The following is a 27,630-nucleotide window of genomic DNA, read 5'->3' as shown; positions in this document are numbered from 1 at the left end:
ACCTCGGATATATATTTGTTCTCATTAATATTCATATGTAATCTTTTGAATATTCTCCCCCCGAAGCATTCTTTCAAGTATATTATCTAGAAATTACTGTTAAATTATCGTCTTATCAAGAGCCGTTTCAAGTCTCGATTTCAAATTGAAAGAAACTTGTACAATAGTAATATTGAATACAATCGAAACCAACGTTTATATCACCTTATCCTACTTAAGAATTTACATCAGACACCGGAATCGTAACTATTAAACCGAAAACGTGAAAATTGGAAAAATACTCATTAACAAAAGAAAATCATAGCTAACCACACATTTTAGCAAAGCTGTAATACTACTTTATAGCGACAAAAACTAAATGTTTAAAGCTATAATAACTTTTTAGTCAGTAGCTATTCACCTTCAGAAAATAGCAGAAGACTTTATTCCAACATTAACCTTCTCTTGACAGAACTTCATATTTTACTATTGTCGTTCGAAATTCGTTAAAACTATACTTCAAAGTACTTAAAGAGATATTTTTGTTGATATATTTTCCTCACATGTTACAAATGAACGTCATAAGCTAGCCCAACAGCTAAGATCTTCAGGCTCGTAATGCTAATTCAAGAAAATTTTTGAAACTTTAACGAACATTAGACCCCTGTAGAATACCAAACTGCCGGGGTAGAGCTTCATCTAAATTAATTTTTTTACGGTATGGATTAAAGGCGTCAAGAAATTATTTTTCCGGTTGCGTTTCAAGTATGTTTCAAATACTTGGAACTCCTAGCTTTAACTGTGTTTTAGTCTTACATGGTGTGAGCATTGGGTCCTAAGCGACTCCTCCCCTGTAGGCGCAGACAACTTGATTAGGATAATCTTGCTTTTTGTTTTAACTCCCTTAGAAATATCTAGAGTAAGTTATTGTATTTACCGTGAACAAATAAAAGTGAAATACATGAACCTATGTGTTACAATACAATGGTAAATATCCAATGGTAAACGCAAGAACATAAATTGCACATTTTAATCCAATTTTGAAGCTGTTGCATTTCTAGATGAAACATAGCCTTCTCCACTGACAGACCAGATTCACGAAACAAGATTCAGGAATATCAATAACACAATCTTAAACAGGTTAAACTGTTTACTATCCAGTTTATTTAACTGTTTCGCCAAATTGTAAACTCAATTCAATGGGTTTGAGTTTCCTTCTGTGATAAACACCTTCAAAACTAATATATAGATAGCGCTAAAATTTCAAAATTTAAATCAGTGTTGGCGGTGAAAACACCAAAAAAGCTAGCAATAGGCCTATATAAAGTTGTACTATATCATCTTTTAGGTGTCTTGGAAAGTCATCGATGTAAGTAACAATCTAATAATTACCGGTAACTATCTAATAAATGAGCACTTCTTGACTAAAAAGTCTTGACATGGCCCAGGCTACTGGCCCATTAAGGTGTTTACAAGTAGGCTACCTGTCGAGGTAATGGTATAGAGTAGGGGCTATTGAGAAGAAAAATGTTTAGGAACCTTTTACAAGTTCATAAACTGCTGAATAATCATTGCTAACACATTTGACTGCTGCTCCACTTTGCTACACTTTACCTGCTATTCCCCTAATATGCAAAAATATAGCCTAGCTCAATTTAGCCTATATGTTTTCTATGCATTCCACCACCCATAGGCTACCTCTTGTTTTGTCTCAGCTGATCATGGGTAAAGGGTTTGAAACAAGAGAGGCACATTTGCAGAATGCAGTGGAAATAAAGTCCTTGGAAAAATGCACCAAATATAGGCTAAAGCATATATGGAAAAATACATATAATGCATTTACCTTAAAATTATCTTAAATTGCAGCTTGGAGCAATATAAGGATTATCCATCCTTGTGATGCTCCATGAGAAAAAAAATAATTTGTTTGGTGTAGATTGTGGCTGTTAGATTAGACTCTAGTGGGGGACTCTGCAGCTTCCCAATTGTAAAGGAACTCCTGGCAGAGCCATTCCCTATCAAGGTGGGACTTGAATATGTCAATTGAAGTAGCAGAAACTGTTTCTTCAGAGAGCTGGTTCCACATATTGATGATTCTTTGGCTGAAGAAGTGGCTTCTATGTCTACTCGTGGAATGCTGCATGGAGAGCTTCAAAGAATGTCCTCTAGTACCAGAATGCAAGGGCTGTGCAAAGAGACCAGGAAGGGTATTTTTACAGAGGATTTTTTTGGTTAAAATAATGTCACCCCTTTTCCGTTGGTATGTCAGCATTGGCAGCTTCAAACAATGTAGTCTTTCTTTGTATGGAAATTTATTCATGTTGGTAACCATCTTAGTGGCACGACGCTGGACATCTTCAAGCAACTTCCTATCTTTTTTGAAGAAAGGGGCTGCCAATGACATTCCAACCTCCAGGCGTGGATGTACAAGCGCCTTATATAACTTCATAAGAACTCTAGGGTGTCGGCTGGAGATGGTTCTTTTTATGATACCAAGGGTTTTATTTGCAGAAGATGAAACAGACTTAGCATGGCTGCTAAACTTTAATTGGTGATCTACAATAACCCCAAGATCTCTTTCATTGGAAACAGCAGAAAGGAAGTTGTCAGGAAGGAAATACTTATGATGCTTGTTATGTTTGCCAAAATGAATTACATGGCATTTGTCAACATTGAAAGTCAGAAGCCACATGTTAGCCCATCTTTCTAGACTATCAAGATCTGTTTGAATTGATTGCTGGTCAGAGGGAGTAGCTGCTTTTCCAACTAGTTTTGAGTCATCAGTGTAAAGGGTAATAAGATTTGAAAGAAGGGTGGGTAATTTGTTAACATAGAAGTTGAAAAGTGTTGGTCCAAGAATAGTGCCCTGGGGCACGCCACTTAATACAGTTGTGGGAGAAGAGAAATGAGGAGTTCCTTGCAAATCAAAAACTCTGACACTCTGTGATCTTTCAGAATGGAAGCCCATAATCCACTGTACAACACCTTCGTTGACACCTGCAGCCGTCAATTTGATTATGAGAAATTCATGACAAACTTTGTTGAATGCTTTGGACAGATCAAGAAGAATCATGTCAACAGGAAAACCCTCATCAAGCAGTGTAGTCACTAATTCATATGTTTGGATAAGGTGTGTCCACAGATCTACCAGATCTGAAACCATGTTGTGATGTGAAAAGGATATTATTGACCTCAAGATGTTCAATTAGAGCTTTATTAACACATCTCTCAAGCACCTTAACAACTGCAGAGGTGATGCTTATGGGACGGTAATTCTCTGCTGAGTCTCTTCGTCCCTTTTTATGGATTGGGGTTATATAAGATGTTTTCCAATCATGCAGTAGTTCCCCATTTTGAAGAGATAACTGGAACAGCATGCACAGGGGGTAGCTGAGAGCTTTCCGACACTCCCTAAGAAGACGTGGATGAACACTGTCTGGTCCCTTTGACTTATTTACATCAAGCTTTTCAAGGCTATTGAAAACCATTAATTCACCTACTGACAGATCAGGCATAGGGAAAAGCACTTCATAAAATGGAGGATCTGGTGAGGAGGTGCCTGAATTTTGGGTAAAGGCAGAAGCAAATTGTGCATTTAGAATGTCAGCCTTATCTATTGGAGATGAGTGTAATACACTGTGGTCAACAATGTCAGGAATAGTATGATGATTTGGGTTTTTAGAAGAGACATGTCTCCAAAAAGATTTTGGGTTTAACTTGATCTCAGAAGCCAAATTTTCCTCATAGGCAGATTTCAGTTTTTTTACAGAATCTGTTATGTGATTCCATACTGCCTTATAAAATGACAGGGTCTCCTGGTTCCTCTTCTTCATATACTGTTTCCAAGCTCTAGATTTCTGGTTAATCAGCTTCTTAACTTCCTTAGTGAGGAAGGGAAGTGTTTTGGGCTGTTTCCTAAAAATAACCCTGGAATGTTTCTTTTCAAGAGCAAGAAGAGTTTTTTGAAATTTAGCCATGACTCATTGATGTCACTGGTGATAAGCATTGACCAGTTTGCAGATGAAAGTTCCTGCTGTATTGCCTCATAGTCAGTGAAAGTCTGAGGACGAAATTTAGGTTGAGGACGACTATTTAGGGACAACACAGACAGAATAACTAGGTGGTCACTACTAGCAATTGGCGGTAAATAATCATTACGAATGAGGGAATCAGTATCACTCAAAATGACAAGGTCTAACAGAGAGGGATTCTGATCAGCTCTATAGCGTGTAGGCTTATCAATAGTCTGATGAAGAAAATTATTTGATAGGCAAGATAAAAATGGTGAGTCTCTATTATTAGATGAAATATGTCCAGTTCCTTCAACCCACTCAAATGAGCTAGGAAGGGAAATTGAAGATGTCATTTCATCAATGATAGTTTTGAGGGCCAATTCACTATCTTCAAGGGAAGGAGCAGTTGGACTTTGATAAATACACCCAAGACGCAAATTTTTATTAGCAATGGAGATATCAAGCCATACTCTTTCTATCAAGGATATATCAAGCATAGTAGGATTTACAACACTAACCTGGATACCATCTCTTACATAAACACCAACTCCTCTTTGACAATTTGAGTGCTCCAAGTTGCTAAATAGTTGATATCCCAAGATCTGTAGGGATGTTTCAGTAACCACCAAAAAACTATGTTTCGGTAACAATTCAACAAAACTCGCAATATCTGCTGCTTCCTCCCTAAGAAGCACTTCGGATTCTAGAAGCTTATTTGTCAGACAGTCAACATTGCTTGAAAGAACATGGAAAGTATTTTCAGAAAGGGGCTTCTGACTCGGGAAATTTGGCTGTTGAGACTCAGAGGTAATATCAGATATAGTACTTGAAAAACTTGAATCCGCTGAATTCTGACATGACACAAGCAAATTATTAGATATAACATTTGAATTAACATTAGCAGAAATAGCTCTTAAATCGACATGGGAAACATTTGGAGAAGGATTGGATGAAGCTTCACAAGAAAGATCAACTGACGATTTATCAAAACGAAGCACTGGGGAAACAAAACTATTTACATGAGGATGCGATGATATAACTAGGCTTCCATCATGGATTGCTTTAGAGGGGACTGGGGTGTCGCTTCCCAACTGCGATGAGCAGCCTCGTTTTTTGGAATGATTTGGCCCTTGAAGATCATGAGGTTGGGCTCACCTGAGCTTATTCTTCTTTTCAACTCCTCGACTAAAGCCTTCCTCCTGTTTCTCTCTGTCTTGGATGCGTCACCACGAAATTGTATATCCTCGTGGAGCTCGCGGGAGCGGTTGATGATTGACCTTTTGATGTCCAGGCTTGGGACAGTAAAAAGGACAGGAGGAGGGCGTGCAGATGGCAGAGAGTTAGTAGGGATCGGAAGTCTTCTCACATTATTGATGTGAACGTCTCTGAGCTTATACTTTTGATCAATATAAGACTTGATGAATAGTTGGTCATTGGGTTGCAGAGGGATCCCAAAGGCAACAATGTTAAGGGCTCTATGTTGTCTGTCCCTTTCTTCAGAAAAGTGGCGCTGGATCTCAATATCAAGATGCTGGGTAAGATTGCCTTTGATGCTTGTTGTCTCTTGAAGAACTACCGTCTGGACTTCAGAACGCATTTCAGAGTGAGCATTTTTTGGACACCTGGGTTTCCAGTGCTGACACTTGTGATTTTATCTCACTGACAGTTTGTGAGATTTCAGCTTTTAATGATGTTTCCAAGTCTTTTAAAGATGCTTGGACAATTTCTTGAAAGGCCGCTTGAGATGGGATTTTATCAATGATCTCATTTTTCATGCTATTTATTGTAGCTTTTATGATATTCTCAACACTAGGATTTTGAGTATTAACAGATGTTGATCCGTATTTACATGCTGGGCACTTGATACAAATATCTACACGTCAGGAGATATTCGTGATAAGCAGATATTCAGGTTCAGGCATGTCTAGACACTCTGTACGTATCCACTTGTCACACCCATCACAAAGAATGGCATAAGAATCATTTTCTAATGCAATATTGCTGGCAAGACAATTGTCGGATCCTTTTTTCAGACTTATATGAGTCCTTTTTGGTCTTCTACTTGATGTGGCCTTAATTTCGCTAGGTGGCGGCATGATACGAGAAAAAAGCGCTGGAAAAAAATGCGGGGGAAAAAAAGCTTTCAGCCAATAGATATCAATTTATTACGGGGTTTTCAGAACTTGGGGGACCTGTGGGAAGCGCGGATACTCAAATCGCCTATCCCCAGCAGTTTAAGGATGGATATCCCGCCGTATTTCCAAGATATAATCTTGGAAATATATAAAAAGATAATGGACCATATAGGCCTATTTCTCCATTAGCAGAGTTGGGGTTACAGTATAGTGGAGCTGCAACCAAACTTTGTTAGCTGCAATGATGAAAGAAAGGTTGAGTGGCTAGAACACATTTTAGTGATGAAGATTGCCAAAAATTGTTTTTTTTTCATCCATCTGGGGGCACTTAAAAAGCAGGTCTTCACAAAATAAGACAGCAAGAGATCCTAGAGAAGGTTTTCAAGTTGAGTGCTGCTGGCTGATTGGTTTGGAAGAGGAGTTAATGGTATGACTTTGTAAGCTCAGCCAGATTCAACCTAGCTCTAAATTGGTGCCTGGAGATATCCAGAAAAGATAAACAGGTAGGGTGTATAAAAGCTCAAGATGACTTGTCTCCAGCCTCCCATTGCACTTCCTGGCTGAAGGGCCATGAAACAGAGATCAACACATGATGCAAGTAGACTATGTATAGCTGTGATGGCCCCAGGTGGGATGGTGCTGCAGTGAGTTGTTAGTAGTAGCAGTATAAATTAGCCAATTTGGGTGAATAGAAGTTTTAGGCATGAATTAAGAGTCTAGCTTAAATTAATTCTATAGGAAGGTGTTTTCAAAGTGCTAAATCAACTGTTGTGAAAGAAGATTTGTTTTACAAGGAAGAATTAGCAATAGTACTAAAAGGATTAAAAATAATAAGGCCCTTGGTGCTGATACTATAGTTAATGAGTTTCTTAAATATGGTGGCTCTGCAATTAGAAGTAATTTACTGAAGATTATGAATTGGGAATAGGGAAGGGGAGTACCTAGGGATCTTAGGAAAACTCTAATTAAGCCACTGTATAAGAAAGGTGATAAGAGTGAGTGAGTTAATTATCCAGGCATTAGCCTGGTCTCTGTAGGCTGCAAATTACTTTGTAATATGATAGTTTTTAGATTTAGAGATGCTGTAGACAAAGTAATAAGATAAAACAATAGAGTCTTAGAAAGGGTTGAGGATGTGTTAACTAAATTTTCACTCTTAGGTTAATAATTAAGGAGTGCCTGAGTTACCAAACACCTTTGGTTCAAGCATTCAGTTCTATTGATATGAGAGCTTTAGCTAAGGTCTTGTCCTTATATGGTATACCAGACAAATACATTAAAGTGATTAGTGCTATGTAGAAGAATAACACTGCTGCAATTAAGGTAGGAAATGAAGCTAGAATCTCATTTAGATTTGTATCAGGAGTTAAGCAGGGTTGTGTTCTATCCCCCCTTATATGGATCATTTAGATGGACTTGTCTTAAGCAATACAGGAAAGGATATGGAAAAACGCAGAATCAAATGGAGAGGAAAAACATTCCTGGACTTAGATTATGCTGATGATTTAAGCATCCTAGATGAAAGTCTGAGCAAAAGAAATGAAGTTTTAGATGTTTTGTGAGCTCAGGGGGCTAGAATAGGTTTGAAAATCAATGTTAAGAAGACCAAGTGGCTATGGCTAGGAATAAGTTAAGATGAAATGGTGATGTTGGGAAATGAAAAAATTGATCAGTGGACAGCTTCACTTACCTTGGTAGTATTATTAGTAAAGATGGTGGGAGCAGTGAAGAGGTAAAAAGTAGAATAGCCAAGGCTCAGGGTATTTTTTCACACATGAAAAAAGCTTGGAAGAATATGAAGATAAGTATGCAAACCAAGATGATAATATTAGAACCTACAGTGATAACAATGGTCAAATATGGTTCTGAAGCATGGGTGCTCCAAAAAGCAGATGAAGATCTGCTAGATGTTTTCCAGAGAATTTGTTTATGGATTGTTCTAGCAACCCAGCTGACTGACCATATTCAAACATTAGGCTGTACAAAAGGTGTGATTTAATCCTGCTTTCTTGGCCTATAATGAGAAAAAGGTTGAGATGGCCTGAACATCTTCTGTAGATGAAGTATGATGGATTGCTGAAGATTGTCCTTTTCAGCCAACCAGCATTGGCTAAATAGAAAGCAGGTCCTCTGCTGTTGGTGTTGGAGGATGTTATAAAGAAAGATTTAAGGGAAGTGGGAACTTCCTGGGAGGGTATAAAGAGGGAGGCTTTGAATAGATCACGATGGAGGAGGGACATGTGCAGCTGTGTTGGCCTCAGGCGGCTTGGTGCTGTGGTGAGTTGATAATAGTGGTTGTAAATTAATTACTTTCCTGCTACCAAAGCTTGGACAATTTTATAGAAAATAGATAACTGCATAGACACCTAAATGATCCTTGATGGAACTGTTAAAAACTATAAGGCCTACCAGTCAAACTTTTGGTTAAAAGCTTTGTTCTTTAATCTGGGTTATATTCTGATTCTCATTAACCCTAAGTATTAAGTTGCACCCTTTTAAAACAAATTCCAATTGTTTAAGTAGGATCTTGAGCAAAATAATGTGTTCTTTTTCAAATTTCAAATGTTGGGTAATATACTGTATGTTTTACTGGTATACAAAGCTGCCTTTTTACCAGCACTGTTTTGGGTTGAAGTTTATTGCAGATGCTGGGCATAAACTGGTAGAAAGAAAAAGAAGAAATATACCCTCAGATTGTCCATTCAGTGCTTCCTTGAAATATAATAACCACCACAGTCTAAATCACATTCTTGACCTCTTCCCTAGTAAGGCCAAAGATAGCCCTTGACTATATATAGAAGTATAGGGAGCTACTGAGAATCATTTGTGCCTACTTCTTATCAAATGTTGATTTGCAATGCAATGTAATTCAAAAAAAAGAAAAGAAAGAAAGAAATCATATTGAAAAAACAAAATAAGCAAACTTTGTGTAACTTATAGCCAAATGCTATATCTAGCCTTAGCCCTTGGGTTGAATTGAGTCAAAGATGGTTTGATTTAAATTGGGGTTAAAGATGCATAAAGGACTGAGTTAAACAGTGACTCATTTGAATTGGGGTTAGTTTGAGGGGGTCCAGTTGAACAGAATTAAGTTGTATGTGGATGAGTTGCACACGAGTTCAGTTAAATGGGGTCGAGTTACTTGGGGCGCAGCAAAACAATGGTTCTGTTGCACAAGGTTCAGTCACAACAAGCATCAGTTAAATGGGGTTGAATTGCATGGGGGTTCAGTTGCATGAGGATTCAGTTACACAAGGGTTCAGAGGCACAAGGGTTCTGTTACAAGGATTCAGTTGCATGAAGTTCAGTTACATGCACACCCATTCTAGGAAGAAGTAAGAAGGGCATTAAGAAATGACCATTTCAATTTGTTCTTTTTCTTCTGTACAGCTAGGCTTTTCAAGAAATAAGCTTGAGAAAAGAGACAACTTCATTGAAATGATTTTTTTAGAAACATCACCAGTCCTTCAAAAAATTATTTTAATACAGTTCATATTATTTTAATTGTGTTTCAATGGAAATAAGTATGCAGAAATTGCAAAAGCATGGAAGACATAATTAGTCTTCAGGTTTAAGTTCTAGTGCTACAATGGAACAATAATTAAAAATAGCCATCATTTATTTATTTATGTTTTTGCTTGTCTTAATGATAGAAATCCTTTGTGTAAAAATTTTACTTGTATTTATTTTAAATGTAATCCATCTTAATTTTTTCTCTTTTTTTACATTGGCTGTTTGTTTTAGTCTATTGATCCGTTTTTATTGAAGAGGAGTAAAAAAGGAACAAAGCTGTAAGTTTTAATTTTATTATTTATTTTACATTGTCAGTTTTATAGACTTTTCCAACACACAGTTGAAGGTTTGCATCAGTGGTTCCCTGTAGGTTCACTAGTTGCTCACTAATGTAAACTATGGTATTAACATTACACTAACCATTTATTTATTTATGTGTACTTGAATTGATGGGTAGTAACTGCATATTAAGAACATAATTAATAATTGAGGTTTGAAGCTTAAATATAACACTTTCTAACTAAAACTGTTTGAAATCTTGTGTATTTTTCATATTAAATCTGTAAGTGAGGTCAGTATTAAAATGTTACTGCCCACGGAGAAGAAATTTCTTATTTCTGATTTGCCAAAGGCTTAAGAGATTAAATAAATGGAACACTAAATACCATCTTACTGTTCTATGACCTAAAGTAGCGATGCTGAGCCTTTAATTACTCTCGTTTTTCTTTTTTTTTTTTTTTTTTTTTTTTTTTTTTTTTTTTTTTTTTACGTAGTGGAACTGTGATTATAGAGACCATCTCACACATGTTTTTGGCTCATCCTATTTAGGGCACAGTGTTTTCAGGAAATAGCCAACAGATACTCTTCAAAGTTTAAAGAAGATTCAGTTTTTTTTTCCTGACAAGTTTTGGGGTCTAATGCCTGACAACAGTTGCTCAGAGGACGCTTTGAATATATCCTAGGAGATTAACTCTTGATAACCCTGGTACTTGGGTGCTCAATAATAAAAAGAAGTGCTATTACTGTATCTAGCATTCACAACTATGCATGCTTTGTGGTAAAATATTTCTTTTTCAGGATTTAATATATATATATATATATATATATATATATATATATATGCATGCAATGTCTTGGCCAGAGCTAAAACATTTATGGTAATTTTGTGCACATAAAATCACACAGTGATTACTTAGTTTTTTTTGTAATTAGTTGTTATTAGTATTTTAATGTTTGATTTTGTGGACCATTAGAAGAGATAGACAAAAATTTATTATAACAAATAAACAACAATTCAAGCTTAACGGCTACCCCAAGAAGTAAAAAATTTGCCTGAGGGGAAGGCAAAATAATGCTTTAGAAAAGAAAAGAAAAACTAACTGCCAGTTTACAAGGCTCTAATTTCAATTCTAATGGTTTATGTTATAACTGGCCTAGAAAAGTTTTAATTTTTTCTTCTTAGAACAGATCAATAGTGCCTTCATCTTCAATTGTGCCTTAGATAGCTCTTAGATAGTGCCTTAAGTTTTTTCGTGATGAACGGCCAAGAGCTTTAATCTTCGAAGTGTTCTTTTTAGGGCTACTAGAGGATGTTTTGAAAAATAATGTTTTCTTGTAATGAGTGGCTAAGAGAGTCTTAATCTTCAAACTTTTCTCTGCAGGACTGTCAGGAAATGGCATTAATTTGAAAACTTCTTTTCAAATGGGTGGCTATGATAATTTATCCTTCAATGCTGTTTTCAGGAATCTTTAGGACGTTTTCCGTTCTAATATTGTATTCTTATCCTCATAAGATAATAAGAACTTATGTTATCATAAGGATAACAATAATCTTATAAGAGAGTTTTAACCTTTTGAGTTTTCTTTTTAGAACTGTTAGAAGATATTTTTAATTCTAGTGCTGATGTTAGAGCCTAATTTCTTCAAAATATAGAACTTACCAGAAAATGGATCCTTTTTTAAGGAAACTAGGAATCAAAACACCAAATAAGAAAGGACAGATTGTCCCACCTGGACATATTCTAATGGCAGAAAGATTAAGAGGCATGCCTATAGCACAGCTTCTTGCCGGTAGGGATCATTTTGTCAATTATCATTTTATTACGGATAAAATAAAGCCACATTCAAAATTTAATACTCCAGTTCAATACAGAGCAGGATAACAATAATCTCGCCCATGTCAAAGCACCCATGATTTTCTTCTATTCAGGGCTTAATTTCCATTGAAATCATCTGTTACAAACCAGTTTGGAAAAGGCTAAAAAGGCATTAGTATTTATTTTAATCCTCTTCAAAATAAATATTTATCTAAAAGAAATTGCATTATATGGTGAATAATCGCTTTTTGGACGAATGTTCTGTAATATTTTAAAGGTAAGTAGTTGAGCTAAGCCAACGAAACTTTCAGGTTTTTCAAGAGTTTTCGAGTTTATTTCTCAAAATTTTATTCACCTGGCTCTAATGCTTTCTTCAAAATATAAATACAGATTGTCTGTAAATCAATTGTTTACCTTTGTATAAATCTATTACAAAGAACTGCCATGACTTCTTAAAATGGTCCTATTTTATTTTAATTTTTTTACGATTCTCTGATGCTTCTGGCATACGACGGTAGAACAGTAGAGACAAGACTTTAGAACTGACAAGATTTAATTCATATACTTTAGTAATTTAAAAATTAATGTATGGAAGTTTTGAATAATATGTTGCAGAATGAAGGCACTAATATGTATTTTAATTTCTTCATTGTTACAAAATAAAACTATTTGCATCCATCAATGTTCCATCTGCAAGAACCTGTTCTGCAGTAGTGATGTGTACTGATGCTTTGGATTTCTACAGATTATGCCAAATCTAGGGATTATGTCTCTACCTTTCTACAATCCTGAATAATAAACTGTCGAATATGAAGTAACTATTTATAGTCAAGTTAGATGTAAGATTTATAATCCTTATTAGGTTTAAGGATAAAAAGCATTAAATAATTAAGGATTTATAATCCTTGAGAAAATCTAGATTTTCTTTTGAAGATGTAGTTGTCTATGGGAATCAGACTTGATTTTGATATATTTGTCAATGATGTGACACCGCTGTAAAAGTACTACTGGAAATATTTTTCTGAATCTTTTCATTTAATAATTTTGAAAAGAAGACATAGATCCTTATAATTGGTCTTTGAACTTAAATAAAATATGCTTCTTATTTATTTTTGCTTAAAAAAGTAAGTTATAAAATCCAAGTGTGTTTGCATCCACCCAATTTCCATCTGCAAGAGTTTTTTCTGTGGTAGTGATATGGACTGATGGTTTAGACTGCTACAGATTGTACGGATTATGTCTTTCTATAGCCTTGACTAATATATTGCTGAATATGAAGTAACGATTTGGTGTTATTATTTTTTTTTAATTATAAAATCCAAATGTTTGCATCCACATATTGCATTTACAAGAACCTTTTCTGCGTTGGTAATAAAGAATAAGGCTATGGGCTGCTACTGATACTCAGTAGACCCAGTGTTGTTTCTACTGTTCTACCATCTACTGTCAATGCTGCCAAATCCTAGTCCCTATGATAAGACTCACTGTACAGTAGAAATAGTTTATTTACCACCCATTATTTTGTAAAAGAATATTAAATAACAGAAAAAGAAGGAAGCAAGCAGATAACAATCAAAATGTAACAAGTAGAAAAAAATTAAAAAATAACACTAGAACACAAACAATTGCTTTTCAGTCTTAAAAAGAAGGTAAATAAGACGGTAGAATTTTTCAAGATTTAATTTTGTATCCTTTTGTAATTTAAAAGTTAATATTTGAAATGTTTAAATAATATCTGTTGCTGAATATGAAGTGAATGAGCCACCACAACAGAGAAATACATGTGGCTCTATCCTTGAAGGAGCCAAGCCAAATATTTTCTTAAATTCCGAAATCTGTGTTAAATGTAGAATAGTCTTTTAGTTTGTTTTCAATGTAAGTGTTTTTGTTTCAATATTTTTGTTTGTTTTCAATGTAAGTGTTTTTTGTAATTATTTTTTTTCAGACAGTATAGGAAACATGGGGCTACTAGGGGCTTTAGGTTGGCTATTTGAAATGGGCAGAGCTATAACTGGCATTACTTTTCAAAACAATTCTAAGTATAAAAGTCTCTAGTTAGTAAGTAATGCATTTTGTTTCCAAAATCCTTTAAGCAAGGAAACTTGAAAGATTCATGGTTATGAAAAAAATTGCTCTGGCTCCGCCTCACAGTCATTAAGAGACCCCCATACTATTTGACCTTGACGCCATCATCCAATCTTCATTGCCCTACTTTAAGGAAAGTAGGAAAGATTGGTCCTCCTATTAAACTCTTAGAAATGAGATTCTCACCATTTTATGGATAAACAGCAAAATGCAAAACCGTTTAATAATTCGGCCAAAAACTAACCTGAATTAAGCATCGATTGGGGACTGCTACTGATGCTACACTGGTAGTTCTATGTCCTGCTGTGGACGTTGCAGACTACTTATAAATCTAGCTACTGAAAGAGTATCTTATCCCCTCTGGCGTTTTGGGGCGCATTTAGTCAAATACCTTTTCTTCCTAGTCGAAATACGCTTGCATACTTAGAGTATTATTATCTAATTGGTTTTTGTCTTTAGACTAAAATTTTCGTTAATTTTCGTTTCATGGTCCTGATTATCTCAGCTGTTTCTTCAGTAACGCTTTCACAAGAGTTAAATAGCTGTGGAATTGACTTTTGCCCAGATGGGGGTACAGCTGTCATATATTTCTCACAGGAAAGTCTGCCACATTGGGAAGAACAAAAAGAAAAAATTTTAAAGTTGAGAAAAGTGAGTAGCTCTTAGCCATGTTACAAATGAAGTAAAAGTCATAACGAACGAAATACTGTTAGTTTGAAATAAAAGTAGTTGGCTCGACTCCATAAAAAAATTTCCTAACAGTGCCTCTTGAGTTTGAGCAAATCGTGGTACCATAGATGCTGCAAGTTAAATGATCAAAGCCCTTTGAGAGTCTATACCGTATTTGCTATGGATTAGTATGAGTTAATTCATCATTCCTGAATGTCTGGATTAGGTCTGAATTTTATCTGCCCCTGAAACGTGAACGGTTGTACAACCTCAAATGAAATGGTTGTATGGTTCTATAAACATTGATTCAATGTTATTTTTCTGAAAACAAGTCTGCACCTAAAAAAACCGAGGAGGGAGGGGGGTTGACCTGCAACGCCAAAATAATGAATCAAGTGGGTGAGTTTTTTATGACAATGTTGGGGTGACCCTCTCCCCTCTACGGTTAAGCATATGAACACACTTTTCCACTTTACCCTCAAAATCTTTCTGCATTAAGGTGTCAGCAGTTGCCTCCTTAGCACCCATTTCTAAAGACTTGATATAAATTTCTTAAAATTATGGGAGTTCAGGGGAATGGGGTAAATAATCTCTCCTTCCTGTTGATCTGAACAATACCTCCTGAGAGTTGGGCCTTAATACGCTCTGTTTGGGGTTACAAATAATGAATGAAGTGGGTGAGTTTTTTGTGATACTGTTAGGGTAATCCTCTTCCCTCTGCTTTTAAGCAGATGAACGCACTCTTTCATTTTACCCTCAAAATCTTTCTGCATTAAGGTGTTAGCAATCGTCTCCTCGGCACCCATTTCTAAAGACTTGATATAAATTTCTTAAAATTATGGGAGTTAAGGGGAATGGGGCAAATAATCTCTCCTTCCTGTTGATCTGAACAATACCTCCTGAGAATTTGGCCTTAATATGCTCTGTTTGGGGCTTCAGGACCCTCCTCCCCTCTCCTACAGAAAGCTCCACTATTTTTCGTCTAAAAGCTGAGTGATACTGTGCAACACTATACGATCAATGAATTAAATGTAAAAAAAATCAACCAATTCAAATTAACCTTCAAAATTATTTTCCTCAATAATCTTACATTTTATATGAACTTCATATTTGTTTAACGACGAAATGAACCATATCACTGCTTTTATGCAAGGTTTTTCGCTAGTTTGTAAATGATTAAATATCTCAGAAATTTTCAAACGGTTGGTGGTAACGAACTGTAATTAAGGAGTGACCCGGATCAATTGTAACCAAATCTCTAAAAACAGAACTTTGATACCAATAGATACATCAAAAGAAATGGCTTATTATGTTGATACCAAATATTTAAACTTCATTAAGTTTAGTCTTACCCATCAAAAGCTACGAGCCTGAGAAGATTTTTCTGATTTTCAAAAAAGAGGAAAGACCATAGAATTGATGGTAGAATGATGATAGAATTCATAGAATTTTAATGAAAATCACACCATCAGATTTAGTGTATAAAAAAAAACCTGCTGTCGAGGTTTCAAGCTCCTTTCTGCAAAAATGTGGAATTTTGTGTTTTTTTTTTGTCAGCAGAAAGATCACGGGTTTTTTTGTCTACCACAGAAAGATCTGTGGTAGATTTTCACTAGGATTGAATTATCTAGAGGATATATCTGGGGGAGGAGGAATTTCCCATGGAAATTCCTCCTAGTAGGAAAGAAAGTAGGGAAGAAAGCAGTTTTACAAATTTATTTCTAAAAAATAAACTGGCAATTGGTCTTCCTTCCTTTTCTTCAAAAAAACACCCTAGATGAGTTGAGCGCCACTAGCTGGTTGCTTTGTATAATCTTTTACACAGTTTTTAAACTGTTTTGGGTAAATGTAATTTTTGGCAAATTTTTGGGCACGTAACTACCAAGTTCATTACCAAAAAAAGAAAGATATTTTTTTGTCAAAACTTGAAAACGGCTCGGTTGACTTAATGACTTATCCTTGTATGGGTCTTATGGTCTTATCCTTGTATGGTATACCAGACAAATACATAAAGTAATACAATATTGCTATGTACGAGAATAACATTGCTGCAGTTAAGGTAAGGAATGAGGTTAGTGGGGGTTTCTTATTGAATTAGTAGTTAAAAAGGGTTGTTTTCTATCCCAATTTGTATGGATTTTTACTTTTTTAAACATTTATTTTTTAGCACGTTAAGTGCTAGTAACTAAATGAACTAGTTGTGACAGAAATCTCATTGGAATTATTGAGAAAATTATAAAAGAAACTTAAACAAAAGACAAACAAGTGGTTCTGCTATTTCAAATCAACTCAAAGATGTAAATGAATAACACCACTCCTTTACCACCACCCCAAAAAATAAACTGGTAATAGACCTTCCTGCCTTTTCTTCAAAAACACCCTAGATGAGTTGAGCTCCACTAGCTGGTTGCTCTTTATAAATTTTCTTTTCGTGAAATAGATAACTTTAGTTACCTTTTTAAATACCTTGTTAAAATTACGTCATACTGATGACTTTTTCTCGGGAGAATAGGTGCAACTCAGTTTTCTAAAAGCGAGAATGCTTGCCTAGCGAATTATGTATATGCAATCAAGGCTGTAACCAGTATTTTTATGGCACTTGGTATTAACCAAATGACATATAGCAGTCGCCAATTCTGTCGGTCTGTCGGTCCCGGTTTTGCTACTTTAGGCACTTCCAGGTAAGCTAGGACGATGAAATTTGGCAAGCGTATCAGGGACCGGACCAGATTAAATTAGAAATAGTCGTTTTCCCGATTTGACCATCTGGGGGGGGGGGGAGTGGGAGCCCGGTTAATTCGCAAAAAATAGAAAAAATGAAGTATTTTTAACTTATCAGCGGGTGATTGGATCTTAATGAAATTTGATGTTTGGAATGATATTGTGTCTCAGAGCTCTTATTTTAAATCCCGACCGGATCTGATGACATTGGGGGGAGTTGGAGGGGGAAAACCTAGAGTCCCGGTTTTGCTACTTTAGGCACTTCCAGGTACGCTAGGACGATGAAATTTGGCAAGCGTATCAGGGACTGGACCAGATTAAATTAGAAATAGTCGTTTTCCCGATTTGACCATCTAGGGGGGGGGAGTAGGGGCCGGTTAATTCGGAAAAAATAGAAAAAATGAAATATTTTTAACTTATGAGTGGGTGATTGGATCTTAATGAAATTTGATGTTTGGAATGATAATGTGTCTCAGAGCTCTTATTTTAAATCCCGACTGGGTCTGATGACATTGGGGGGAGTTGGAGGGGGGAAACCTAAAATCTTGGAAAACACTTAGAGTAGAGGGATCGGGATGAAACTTGATGGGAAAAATAAGCACAAGTCCCAGATACATGATTGACATAATCGGAACTGATTTGCTCTCTTTGGGGTAGTTGGGGGGGGGAGTAATTCTTAAAAATTAGAAAAATGAGGTATTTTCAACTTACGAACGGGTGATCGGATCTCAATGAAATTTGATGTTTAGAAGGATATCGTGTCTTAGAGCTCTTATTTTAAATCCCGACCGGATCTGGTGATGGGGGCGGGGAGTTGGGAGGGGGAAACCTAAAACTTGGAAAACACTTAGAGTGGAGGGATCGGGATGAAATATGGTGGGAAAAATAAACACAAGTCCTAGATAGATGTTTGACATAAACGCAACGGATCCGCTCTCTTTTGGGTAGTTGGGGGGGGGGGGTATTTCTGAAAAAAATGAGGTATTTTTAACTTACGAACGGGTGATCGGATCTCAATGAAATTTGATATTTAGAAGGATATCGTGGTTCAGAGCTCTTATTTTAAACCCGACCGGATCTGGTGACATTGGGGGGGGGGGAGTTGGGAGGGAGAAACCTAAAAATTGGAAAACACTTAGAGTGGAGGGATCGGGATGAAACTTGGTGGAAAAAAAAATACGAGTCCTAGATACATGATTGACATAACCAGAACGGATCCGCTCTCTTTGGGGTAGTTTGGGGGGGGGTTAATTCTGAAAAATTAGAAAAAATGAGGTATTTTTAACTTACGAACGGGTGATTGGATCTCCATGAAATTTGATTTTTAGAAGGATATCGTGTCTCAAAGCTCTTATTTTAAATCCTGACCGGATCTGGTGACATTGGGGGAAGTTTGGGGTGGGGAGACCTAAAATGATGGGAAACGCTTAGATTGGAGGGATTGGGATGAAACTTGGTTGGAAAAATAAGCAGAAGTCTTGCATACGTGATTTACACAATTGGAACGGATACGCTCAATTGCGGGGGGGGGGGGTAATTTTGAAAAATAAGAAAAATGACGTATTTTTAACTTACGAAGGAGTGATCGGATCTTCATGAAACTTCATATTTAGAAGGACCTCGTAACTCCGATATCTTATTTTAAATCTCAACCGGATCAAGCGTAATTGGGGGGGGGGCAGTTGGGGGGACCGGAAATCTTAGAAAATACTTAAAGCGGTGAGATCAGGATGAAACTGGATGGGAAGAATAGAAACCTGTCTAAGATACGTGACTGACATAACTGGACCGGATCTGCTCTCTTTGGTGGAATTGGAGGGGGGGGGGGGTAATTTTGAAAATTGAGGTATTTGTAACTTACGAAAGGGTGACCAGATCTTAATGAAATTTGATATTTAGAAGGATCTTGTGCTTTAAAGTTCTAATTTCAAATTCCGACCAGATCCTATGACATTCGGGGGAGTTGGAGGGGGGAACCGGAATTCTTGGAAAACATGAAAATTGGAGTATTTATATCTTACGAATAGATGATTGGATCGTAATGAAATTTGATTTTTAGAAGGAATTCATGTCTCAGAGCTCTTATTTCAAATCCCGACCAGATCTTTTGACATTGTGGGGATTTGGAGGGGGAAATCTTGGAAAAACACTTGGAGTGTAGGAATCGGGATGAAGCTTGGTGGATAGAATAAACAAATGTCCTTGATACGTGATTGACAGAATCGTACTGGATTCGCTCTCTTTGGGGGAGTTGGGGGGAGGGGTTCAGTGATTTGGCGAGTTCGGTGCTTCTGGACGTGCTAGGGCGATGAAAATTGGTAGGCGTGTCAGGGAGCTGCACAATTTGACTTGATAAAGTCGTTTTCCCAGATTCGACCATCTGGGGGGCAAAAGGGAGAGGAAAAATTAGAAAAAATTAGGTATTTATAACTTACGAGTGGGTGATCGGATCTTAATGAATTTTGATATTTAGAAGGACTTTGTGACTCAGAGCTCTTATTTTAAATCTTGACCGGCATTAAGCCTCTTATTTTCCTTTTTAAATCAATCTATTGATTCATAGAATTTTGTTAGAGCTCATACCATATGATCTCTTGGCTCTTAGCTCTTCTCGCCTCGTCACAAGTGCCATATGAGCTCTTAGCTCTTGTTATTTGAGGGAGGGGGTTTAAAAAAAGCAATTAGTGTCTATCATGGTTTCTTTGAGCAAAAATCGGTTGAAATGTATTTTTGTTACTTTTTAAGTGGGACAAAATTTGTGGGTGTGGGGTTCAAACCAGGTAATCCCCCCTGGATATAGCTATGTATACAATATAAGTTGGTTAGAAATATCAATGCGTTTTTAATGGTAAGCATTACTGTATGTATAAAAATAAGATTTAGTTATTGTACATAGAATTTCAAAAATTTCAAAATATGGTAGGTGGGCGGTGGACAAATTCATTGCTCATTCTCAATTTTTCACATACGAGTGGGAGAATTTGAGAGATAAGGAGAGAATTTAGCGAAATTGTGGGACAAAAGCACAATATGAAGTCTCTTTTCATCTTTCTTTATCATTTTCCCGCCATGTTTGGAAAATTTACCTTCTCAGTTAGGGTGGGAAGATGTCGCAAGGAAAGATTAAAGGAAAATAGAAATTTCATGGGTCGGTGTAAAGATGGAGGCTTTGAATTAATTGGGATGGAGGAGGAGCATGCGAATCTGTTTTGCCTCAGCTGGCTTGGTGCTGCGGGGAGTTGTTAGTAGTAGTATTTGATAAACCCTCCGATTTAATAATTTGATTAACCTGTAAAACCTTGAATTTAACACTATTCTGGTCTTTGTAGAAGTGTATCAAATATTGTTTCTGCATTCATATCTATCTCTTGTCTCCATGTATTATTGTTTTTTCGTTTTTTATTGTTTTTTTTTTTCATTTCAGGCTTATCCAGTTCGTGGCATAATCATCGCTGATCGATTACCTTCAATTCAAGTACACTACTCCAGGTTGCAGCAATTAGTTGTTGGTGATTTGTCAATGGAGCTTATACCAGTACTTGATTGCTCAGAAGTTCCTCTGATTCTTACATCTTTGGTGTGTTCATTTCTTTCTTGTAGTTATTATGGTATTTTGTCATTTTTTTGTTTTCTGCTTTTGTAGTTGATGCCTGACAAAATCACTTGACAAATTCCGTTTGAAGAATCTCTTAATTGCCTTTTTTCCTATTGCTGCTTCCAGGTGAAATACTTAAATTGCTGCAATTCGTCGTTGATGTCTTGGCAATAATGGTTACACCAATAATTGATTGATTAGAAGTTCTTCTTATTCTTAAACCTTTGATGTTTTATTATCCTTCGTGTAGTTCTTATTAGCGAAAAAATTAAAAAAAATTTCGACAAAATAAGGTTTTGAAAGAAAAGTAAAGAATTCTATTAAACCAAAAATTAGCAAAAATATAAAATTATCTACCAAGCATAAAACTACCATATTTCAGCATCAACAAATAAATGAAACCCAAAACGTACAGAAATTAAAATAAATAACCGAGTCAAACTCAAAACGAGTAGAAATTAACGTGAGAAGGGCTCACAATCCCTGTGGTTTCCAAAGACCGGAACAGTATTTCCAGTTTACTAAAATGTATACATTTTAAATGTTTTCACTTTTTAACTTTGATAAAAAAAAAACTATTAAGACTTTAAGGAATAAAAGTAGTATCTCCATAACAAATTTCATGACACACATAGCAGCTACTCTTTTCTTCTTCACCGTTAATCATGAAGAAGTTTAACGGCGATACCCTTGAGACGTTGGTATTGATTACGTGCACCTGTTTACATTACGTAATACTGTAAGGAGTTGGTTGTTCCGTTGTAGGAGACTGTTTAACTATGTAAATTCATCGGGGATGAACCTACTCCCATGTGACTTATTTTGCTAGAGCTCACAGGCTGCTTGTCAACAGGGGAGCCCCGGTTTTAAGTAAGGATGACGCACTAATGGGTGTTACATAATAATTAGACTAATGCTTTCTTCTGTACTAATTAGACTAATGCTTTGAGGCATTTTCAAGACATTTTTCTTTAAGACGTTTCTCAAGACGTTTTAAGACATTTCAGGAATTTTTAAAGACATTTTTCTTCGAGACGTTTTTTCAAGACATTTCAAGATATTTCAAAACGTTTATTAAGACATTTTCCTTCAAGATGGATTTAAAGATATTTCAAGACGTTTCAAGGCGTTTTTTAAGACATTTTTCTTCAAGATTTGTTTTCATCAAGATGATTTTTTTGTTTCGAGATATTGTTTTCTTCGATATTTGTTTTTTCTAAAGACATTTTCTTTGATATTTTCCTCTGGGAACGTTTATAATCCGCCTTGAAAAATTTTTGTCAATTGTAAGAATCAAACCTAACACCAGAAATGTCGTTAACAGAATGCTGCCTTAGACATCTGAACCAACAAAGTACTCCCAATATTGTGTTCTTGGAAACAAATTCTATATGATAGGCTGTTTCTTATTCAGGGAATTCACTGTATTGTTGCTCGGATCGATACACTGTGAATCGCGTATTTCATATCCACTGTTTTCAAGGGCTAGCCAGCAGTTGTTACATCATAGTTAATTATTTTCCTATGGAAAGACTTAGCAGCTATCTCCATACAGTGTGTGGTAGAATCAATCAATGCGGTTGATAATTGATCTGTTATGCACACATGGTTTTTACATTTTTATTATTTTTCTGGTGCGACCTAGACAATGACAGGTTGTTTGGTACTGAATTCAGTCATATGTTACGTAGCGTCGGTTTTATATCTTTATTGCACAAATGATTAGTCTTGCCAGTTATCGATACCATATTTAAAACCGAATGACAATGAGTCACCTTTTCGTTCCTTCGGAAACTATTTCTTAGGATCTACTATTATTTCTCATATTTTTTCTTTAGTTTTTACCTAAATGCGCAGGAGAAGTTACTTCGGCTTGAAACAGCAAGTTCTGCTTCTAATAGCTAAAAAAGGAAATACAGGAATAAATACAGGAAAACAGAATGTGAGAAAATGGAAGGAACACGTAAAAACGCATGAATGAAAGATAAGCATAAAAAATTCCCGGTCTGTGACTTGCTAAAAGATGCCTTAATTATAACAGTGACATGCATTGACGGTTCATTGTGGAGCGGAAATTTAAAAGACGAAACCAATACTTTATTTTACTTACAGGTTTTATTAATAAAAAAAAAATAAAAACTTTATTAAAGCACTTTATTTTAGGGCACTGAAATCAATATTACACAGGTAGTAATGGGATATTTTCAATTATAAAATCTGTTAATAGAGAACTGTCTACATAAATGCTAAGAAATTCGCTGTAAGTATACCCAAAACATCAAAATATAGTACTGCATAAAAACCATAGCTAGTAATCGATGTATCTTGTACTCGCTTCCAATTTGGTATGAGAACCTTTTTAATCCGACGGAGCGAGTGTAAACCTCATAATGTATTCAAAATTTTCTTGAATAAGCTCTTTCCTTATCCCATTCAATCAGTAGTTTTATATAAATTCCCCTGTAAAATTAAAACTTTCTAAAACACAGAAATTACCTTCTAAAAACAGGGAAACCCCTTCCTTGCGTTTTAGATATGGCGCTTAAGTCTTAACATCGCTGCTGACTTTTAGCTAAACATTTGATCTATTTCAATATCTTTTCGTCTTAATTCTCATCTTTCACTATTGTTTAAAACGGTTTAGAATAAAAAAAAATTGAATGACCCTTCTTCTTTCCAGTGATTTGGTAAAATCGGCTGCACAATGACGCCTTGTGGCACCCGTCATCATCACTTATTTGTTTTCTGAGGTTTGAATATCCCGACAGATATTTTTAACATGATATTTTTTAACACAGATATTTTTAGCCAGGGATCCTAAGGCTGGCCTATGGCAACTTCTGGCACACACTATTATTCCAAAAGCATTTTCAAATGTATTTCTACTAAAGTATTACTAAATAAAATATCCCTATACACTAAAATCGATCGTTTAAACTTAAGAAAATATTCCCAATACAGATGCTTTTGATGACTCGTGTCAGTTCACGCCACCGTGGCATTATGCGGCTATCCTGTGGCACACCCCATCGTTCCTAAAGTATTTTCAGCAATTTTCCTACAAAAATAGCCCTATAACTAAAATTGACGATTGTTTTTATTGGAACAGCGTAAATTCCCATTTCATTCTTAGAACGTGATAGTTCAAGTTAGTTCACGCCACCATGGCACTATGGATGGCCCTTGGCATTCTTTGGCACAAACTATCCTTCCCAAGGCATTTTAGCCACTTTACTACGAAAAAATAACCATACAAACAATCTACAGTGAAATCGATCGTTTAAACTTAAGGAAAATTTCCAATAGGGTTTTTCTGATGACTGGTGGTAGTTCAAGCCATCGCGGCATTATGCGGCTGCTCTCTGGAGACACTAAACCATCTCGCAACATCGGAAGAGTAAAGTAAGTAAAATACTTTTATGAGAAGACCTGCATGAAAGAAGTTGGTTTAGAAGTTTTGAAACCAATTGGATCCCCTGCATCTTAAACTATAGATCATTGTGTAGTCAGAGGCATAGGGTGTGTTCTAGAATTTGGTTATCAGCAATGATAATTGATTATTTGTTATTATTTTCGTTCCAAAAAAAATTAATAATTTTATTATAATAATAAATAAATTATTTAATTAATAATAATAATAAATTATTAATAAAAAATTGTTAGTCAAAAATTTGTATTAGGTACCACTTTTGGAAACATTTTGCATGTTTATATGATTTTATTACGATGTCTACTTATTCCACCCTTTCAGACCTAAAGAACCTACAATAAGACCTTTCTATTAATAAGTATGTCTATGAAACTAGTACCCCCTGAATTGTATCAAGACTATAAAGCTGAAATTAACACTAATTTACTTAAATAGTCTATTAGACTACAAGTACTATTGCCATTTATAATAAACAGATAATAGATTATTTATAAATAATCATTATGATAAATTACTATAAATCCCATAATTTATAAATCTTCACGGATACTGTCTTCCCGGGCTCCGGGGCGGCTGAGACCGAGCCTAAGCCCCATATTGGCAAGCAGAGATGAATCAACTGGGCTACCCAGGCTTTCATTTCTATATATGTGAATTTCCATTGTATTTAGCAATTTTATGGTAATGAATCCGGAGTTGTTAGACATTATTTTCTGAATCTGGGACTACTGCAAATTGCCTTTAGGTCTTATCTTCAAAATCCAAGGGGGTCGGCGCTGAACCTCCTAAAACTCCTAGAGTAAGAGGCTAGAGTCCTTTAACTCTAGGAATCGAAGGATGCATGAATCATTTCGTCACATCTTCAAAATTCAAAGAAGTAGCTATTGAATCTCTTATTCCATGTATTAAACTAATGGAATGGGGGTGTTTGAATGTCTCATAAAGAGTCTCACCAATGTGAGCCCCCACTGGCACCACTAGAAGCCAATCAATTTTATCGTTAAAAACTAAATGACCTGGAAGAAAAAGAATTATGGATATTACGTTCTAACAACAAAATGGAAAGTTCCGCTGTTCAAATTTAAACAATGGTCATTTTTAGTTTATAGGGTCATTTTTGTAGGAAAACGGCTGAAAATTCTTCAGAAATAATAGGGTGTGCCACCCGGTGCCATAGGGCAGCCTTGTAATGCCTAGATGGTGCAGTGACGTTTACAGAGTCCCGTGCTCTCGTGGGAAGTTTTATTTTGGAAGTACCTATCATCAGTTGGGAGAAAGACTACAATAGAATAAATTTGTTTCAATAAATCAACTGGATAAATAAATAAACAAAAATAGTAAATTAAATTTTATTCCATAAATAAACCTCTAAAATCGGAAAAATAAAATGATGGGCTTGACTCTATCTTGGCTTTCCACGTTTTTGAACATCCAGAACATTTAATTCTTCTTTGAGGAGACAATTTTCATTTTCAAAGTAGATGGCTTATATAATCGTAAAAAATACATAAACAAATACCTTGCTTTAAATAAAGATACTAGAGATATTCCTATAAACCCAATTAAAGATAACTTAATACAAAGAGAATCAAGTAATACTCTTTCTCATTTTAAACCAAGATAATATGACCGTATTAATAAAAATCAGATCAGTAGACAAGCTGCGCTAATCGCTAGGGATTAGGTTCTTGCCTAATCGTATTTATGAATAGTCTTTCATTTATTCTGGCTTGTCGTTTTGTTTTTGATTCAGTGTTTTTTCTTCTTTGCCAAAGTTCACAACAAAAATGTCATTTTTTTGTTTTGAGCACCGAGCACAGCTTGTTTTTATGCCAAGATCTAAAAATATAAGTTGTTAATTTCGACCCAGAATGGCTCGAATTGAAACACATATAAAAATTTTTATCAATGCAGTTTTATTTTTGGGATTGATTAAATAACGGCTCAATTACCAGCCATTATAGAATTGTTGCAGTTTATAGAAGATCTGATAACTGTACCCTATTCTTTTTGTTAAATACCATATGTTTTCGCTCGAATTTAGAGAGATGAAGATGGCAGTCATAATCAATTCGTACCAAAGAGTCCACGCAGAGATGTTTCACAACATATCAGAGCTTTGTGCCAAATTCCGAAGCTAGGCGAAAAGAAGGCTCAGCTTTTGATTAACAAATTTGGCTCAATATCCTCAATTGGATCGGCAAGTTTCGAAGAACTGTCTAAAGTCGTGGGAACTCAACCAGCTAATAGCATAATTGAATTCTTTTCTTGATTACTGTTCATATTAGCTTGCACTTTTTTGACATGTGTGCCATATAATATATAGGACGAACGGCCATGCTGTTTTGGCAGTTAATGCCTTTAGCTTTCGAAAAATGGGTATTAGGCACCCTTTCTTATTATTTATACAATTGCCTCAACCGAGCAAGTTGTCGTGATTCTTTTTTAAGGTAAGTAAAAGCCACGGGTTACATTGCCGACGTCTATATGCGAATAACTTTGTTTTCAGAAAATATTGAAGTGTATTTCCTTATTTTTTTTTGCGACTGAGGACGGTAGGAGCCCCCTATTGGCCTAAACCATTAATTAATTTTCGCTAGTTATAGCAAATTTGTACTTTAGTTTGAAATCTTGTTTATTTAATAAATATAAAAGGACGACTAATGCCAGATGCAAATTGCCATTCCGCAACATAAACTACTTAACGTAAGAATGTAAAATGGCCTATCAGCCAAAATAATCAACCAATTGGAATTGGTTTGACTTTCTTAGTGACCTTAAGTATGCAAATGTGAACGGGGAAGAAAAACCAATATAAATCCGGCATAATTCTTGTTTTCTATAAAACTTTAACTAAAAGAAGAAAAAAAGAGTTATGTCCCTTATTCCAATGTGAAAAAAGATTGTCTGAGAACTAATGTCACCATGACTGACAAAAATATCTTCGCACTATTTTTTTTTTTTTGCTAAGGATTTGTTTCCAGCTCTTGAGAAAATTCTGATAGAAACATTTAGGTATCGTGTTTTTTCCAGCCCGGAACTTATTTTTCAGATTTGTTTCTTTTTGGTAATATTTTGTGTTAAAAAAAGAAATCTTCATTTACTTGTGCCTTTGTGTCATTATGAAAAATGTATGTTACAGTGCTTTCTATCATGAATAAATTTTGTAGTAAGAGTGTCTATTTAAAAAAATGCATGTTTTGACAACTTATTGTTTAGCACTTAATTACCTAGTCTTTATCATAAAGAAAGATAAGAAGAATATTTGAAAACATCATATTCTTAACTAGGGAGGGTGCGAGAGAGAAATTTCAAAACGAAACGTTCAAAGAACATTATATAGGTATTTTCGAAGACCACACTACCTTTCCATGACGTACAAATAACAGTTCGA

At 35.5% G+C, this 27,630-nt stretch overlaps 2 protein-coding genes across 5 annotated transcripts; one reads left to right on the top strand and one right to left on the bottom strand.

The window, feature by feature from the left end:
* Positions 1–1,141: 1,141 nt before the first annotated feature.
* Positions 1,142–3,812, bottom strand: LOC136034324 (uncharacterized). Its single transcript, XM_065715458.1, has 2 exons — positions 3,171–3,812; positions 1,142–1,234 (listed from the first exon to the last, which is right to left on the bottom strand). Exons 1-2 carry the CDS (start codon positions 3,810–3,812, stop codon positions 1,142–1,144), a joined length of 735 nt encoding a protein of 244 aa, XP_065571530.1.
* LOC136034945 (uncharacterized) lies at positions 1,220–27,411 on the top strand. Of its 4 annotated transcripts, none has more exons than XM_065716485.1 (6): positions 1,220–1,348; positions 9,872–9,918; positions 11,539–11,710; positions 14,327–14,472; positions 20,636–20,788; positions 26,281–27,411. In XM_065716485.1, the coding sequence occupies exons 3-6, from the start codon at positions 11,587–11,589 to the stop codon at positions 26,506–26,508; spliced, it is 651 nt and encodes a 216-aa protein (XP_065572557.1). In that variant the 5' UTR covers positions 1,220–1,348; positions 9,872–9,918; positions 11,539–11,586; the 3' UTR covers positions 26,509–27,411. The 4 variants fall into 4 exon arrangements, with proteins under 4 accessions (XP_065572557.1, XP_065572558.1, XP_065572556.1 ...); XM_065716484.1 differs by having other exon boundaries at positions 1,226–1,373; XM_065716486.1 differs by lacking the exon at positions 9,872–9,918 and having other exon boundaries at positions 1,225–1,348.
* The last annotated feature ends 219 nt before the right edge of the window (positions 27,412–27,630 follow it).

Source organism: Artemia franciscana, chromosome 13 (assembly GCF_032884065.1).
Source record: "Artemia franciscana chromosome 13, ASM3288406v1, whole genome shotgun sequence".
Taxonomy (NCBI): Eukaryota; Metazoa; Arthropoda; class Branchiopoda; order Anostraca; family Artemiidae; genus Artemia; species Artemia franciscana.
Note: the sequence above shows the minus strand (reverse complement) of the source record. Positions and strands in the feature narration are given on the sequence as shown.

Coding starts and splice junctions, on each gene's coding strand:
- LOC136034945 (XM_065716485.1), top strand. CDS start 11,587: ATGGATCCTTTTTTAAGGAAACTAGGAATCAAAACACCAAATAAGAAA. Junction 11,711..14,326: donor TATAGCACAGCTTCTTGCCG/GTAGGGATCATT, acceptor TGATTATCTCAG/CTGTTTCTTCAGTAACGCTT. Junction 20,789..26,280: donor CTCTGATTCTTACATCTTTG/GTGTGTTCATTT, acceptor GCTCGAATTTAG/AGAGATGAAGATGGCAGTCA.
- LOC136034324 (XM_065715458.1), bottom strand. CDS start 3,812: ATGAAGAAGAGGAACCAGGAGACCCTGTCATTTTATAAGGCAGTATGG. Junction 1,235..3,170: donor CTCTAATTGAACATCTTGAG/GTCAATAATATC, acceptor TTGAAATTTTAG/CGCTATCTATATATTAGTTT.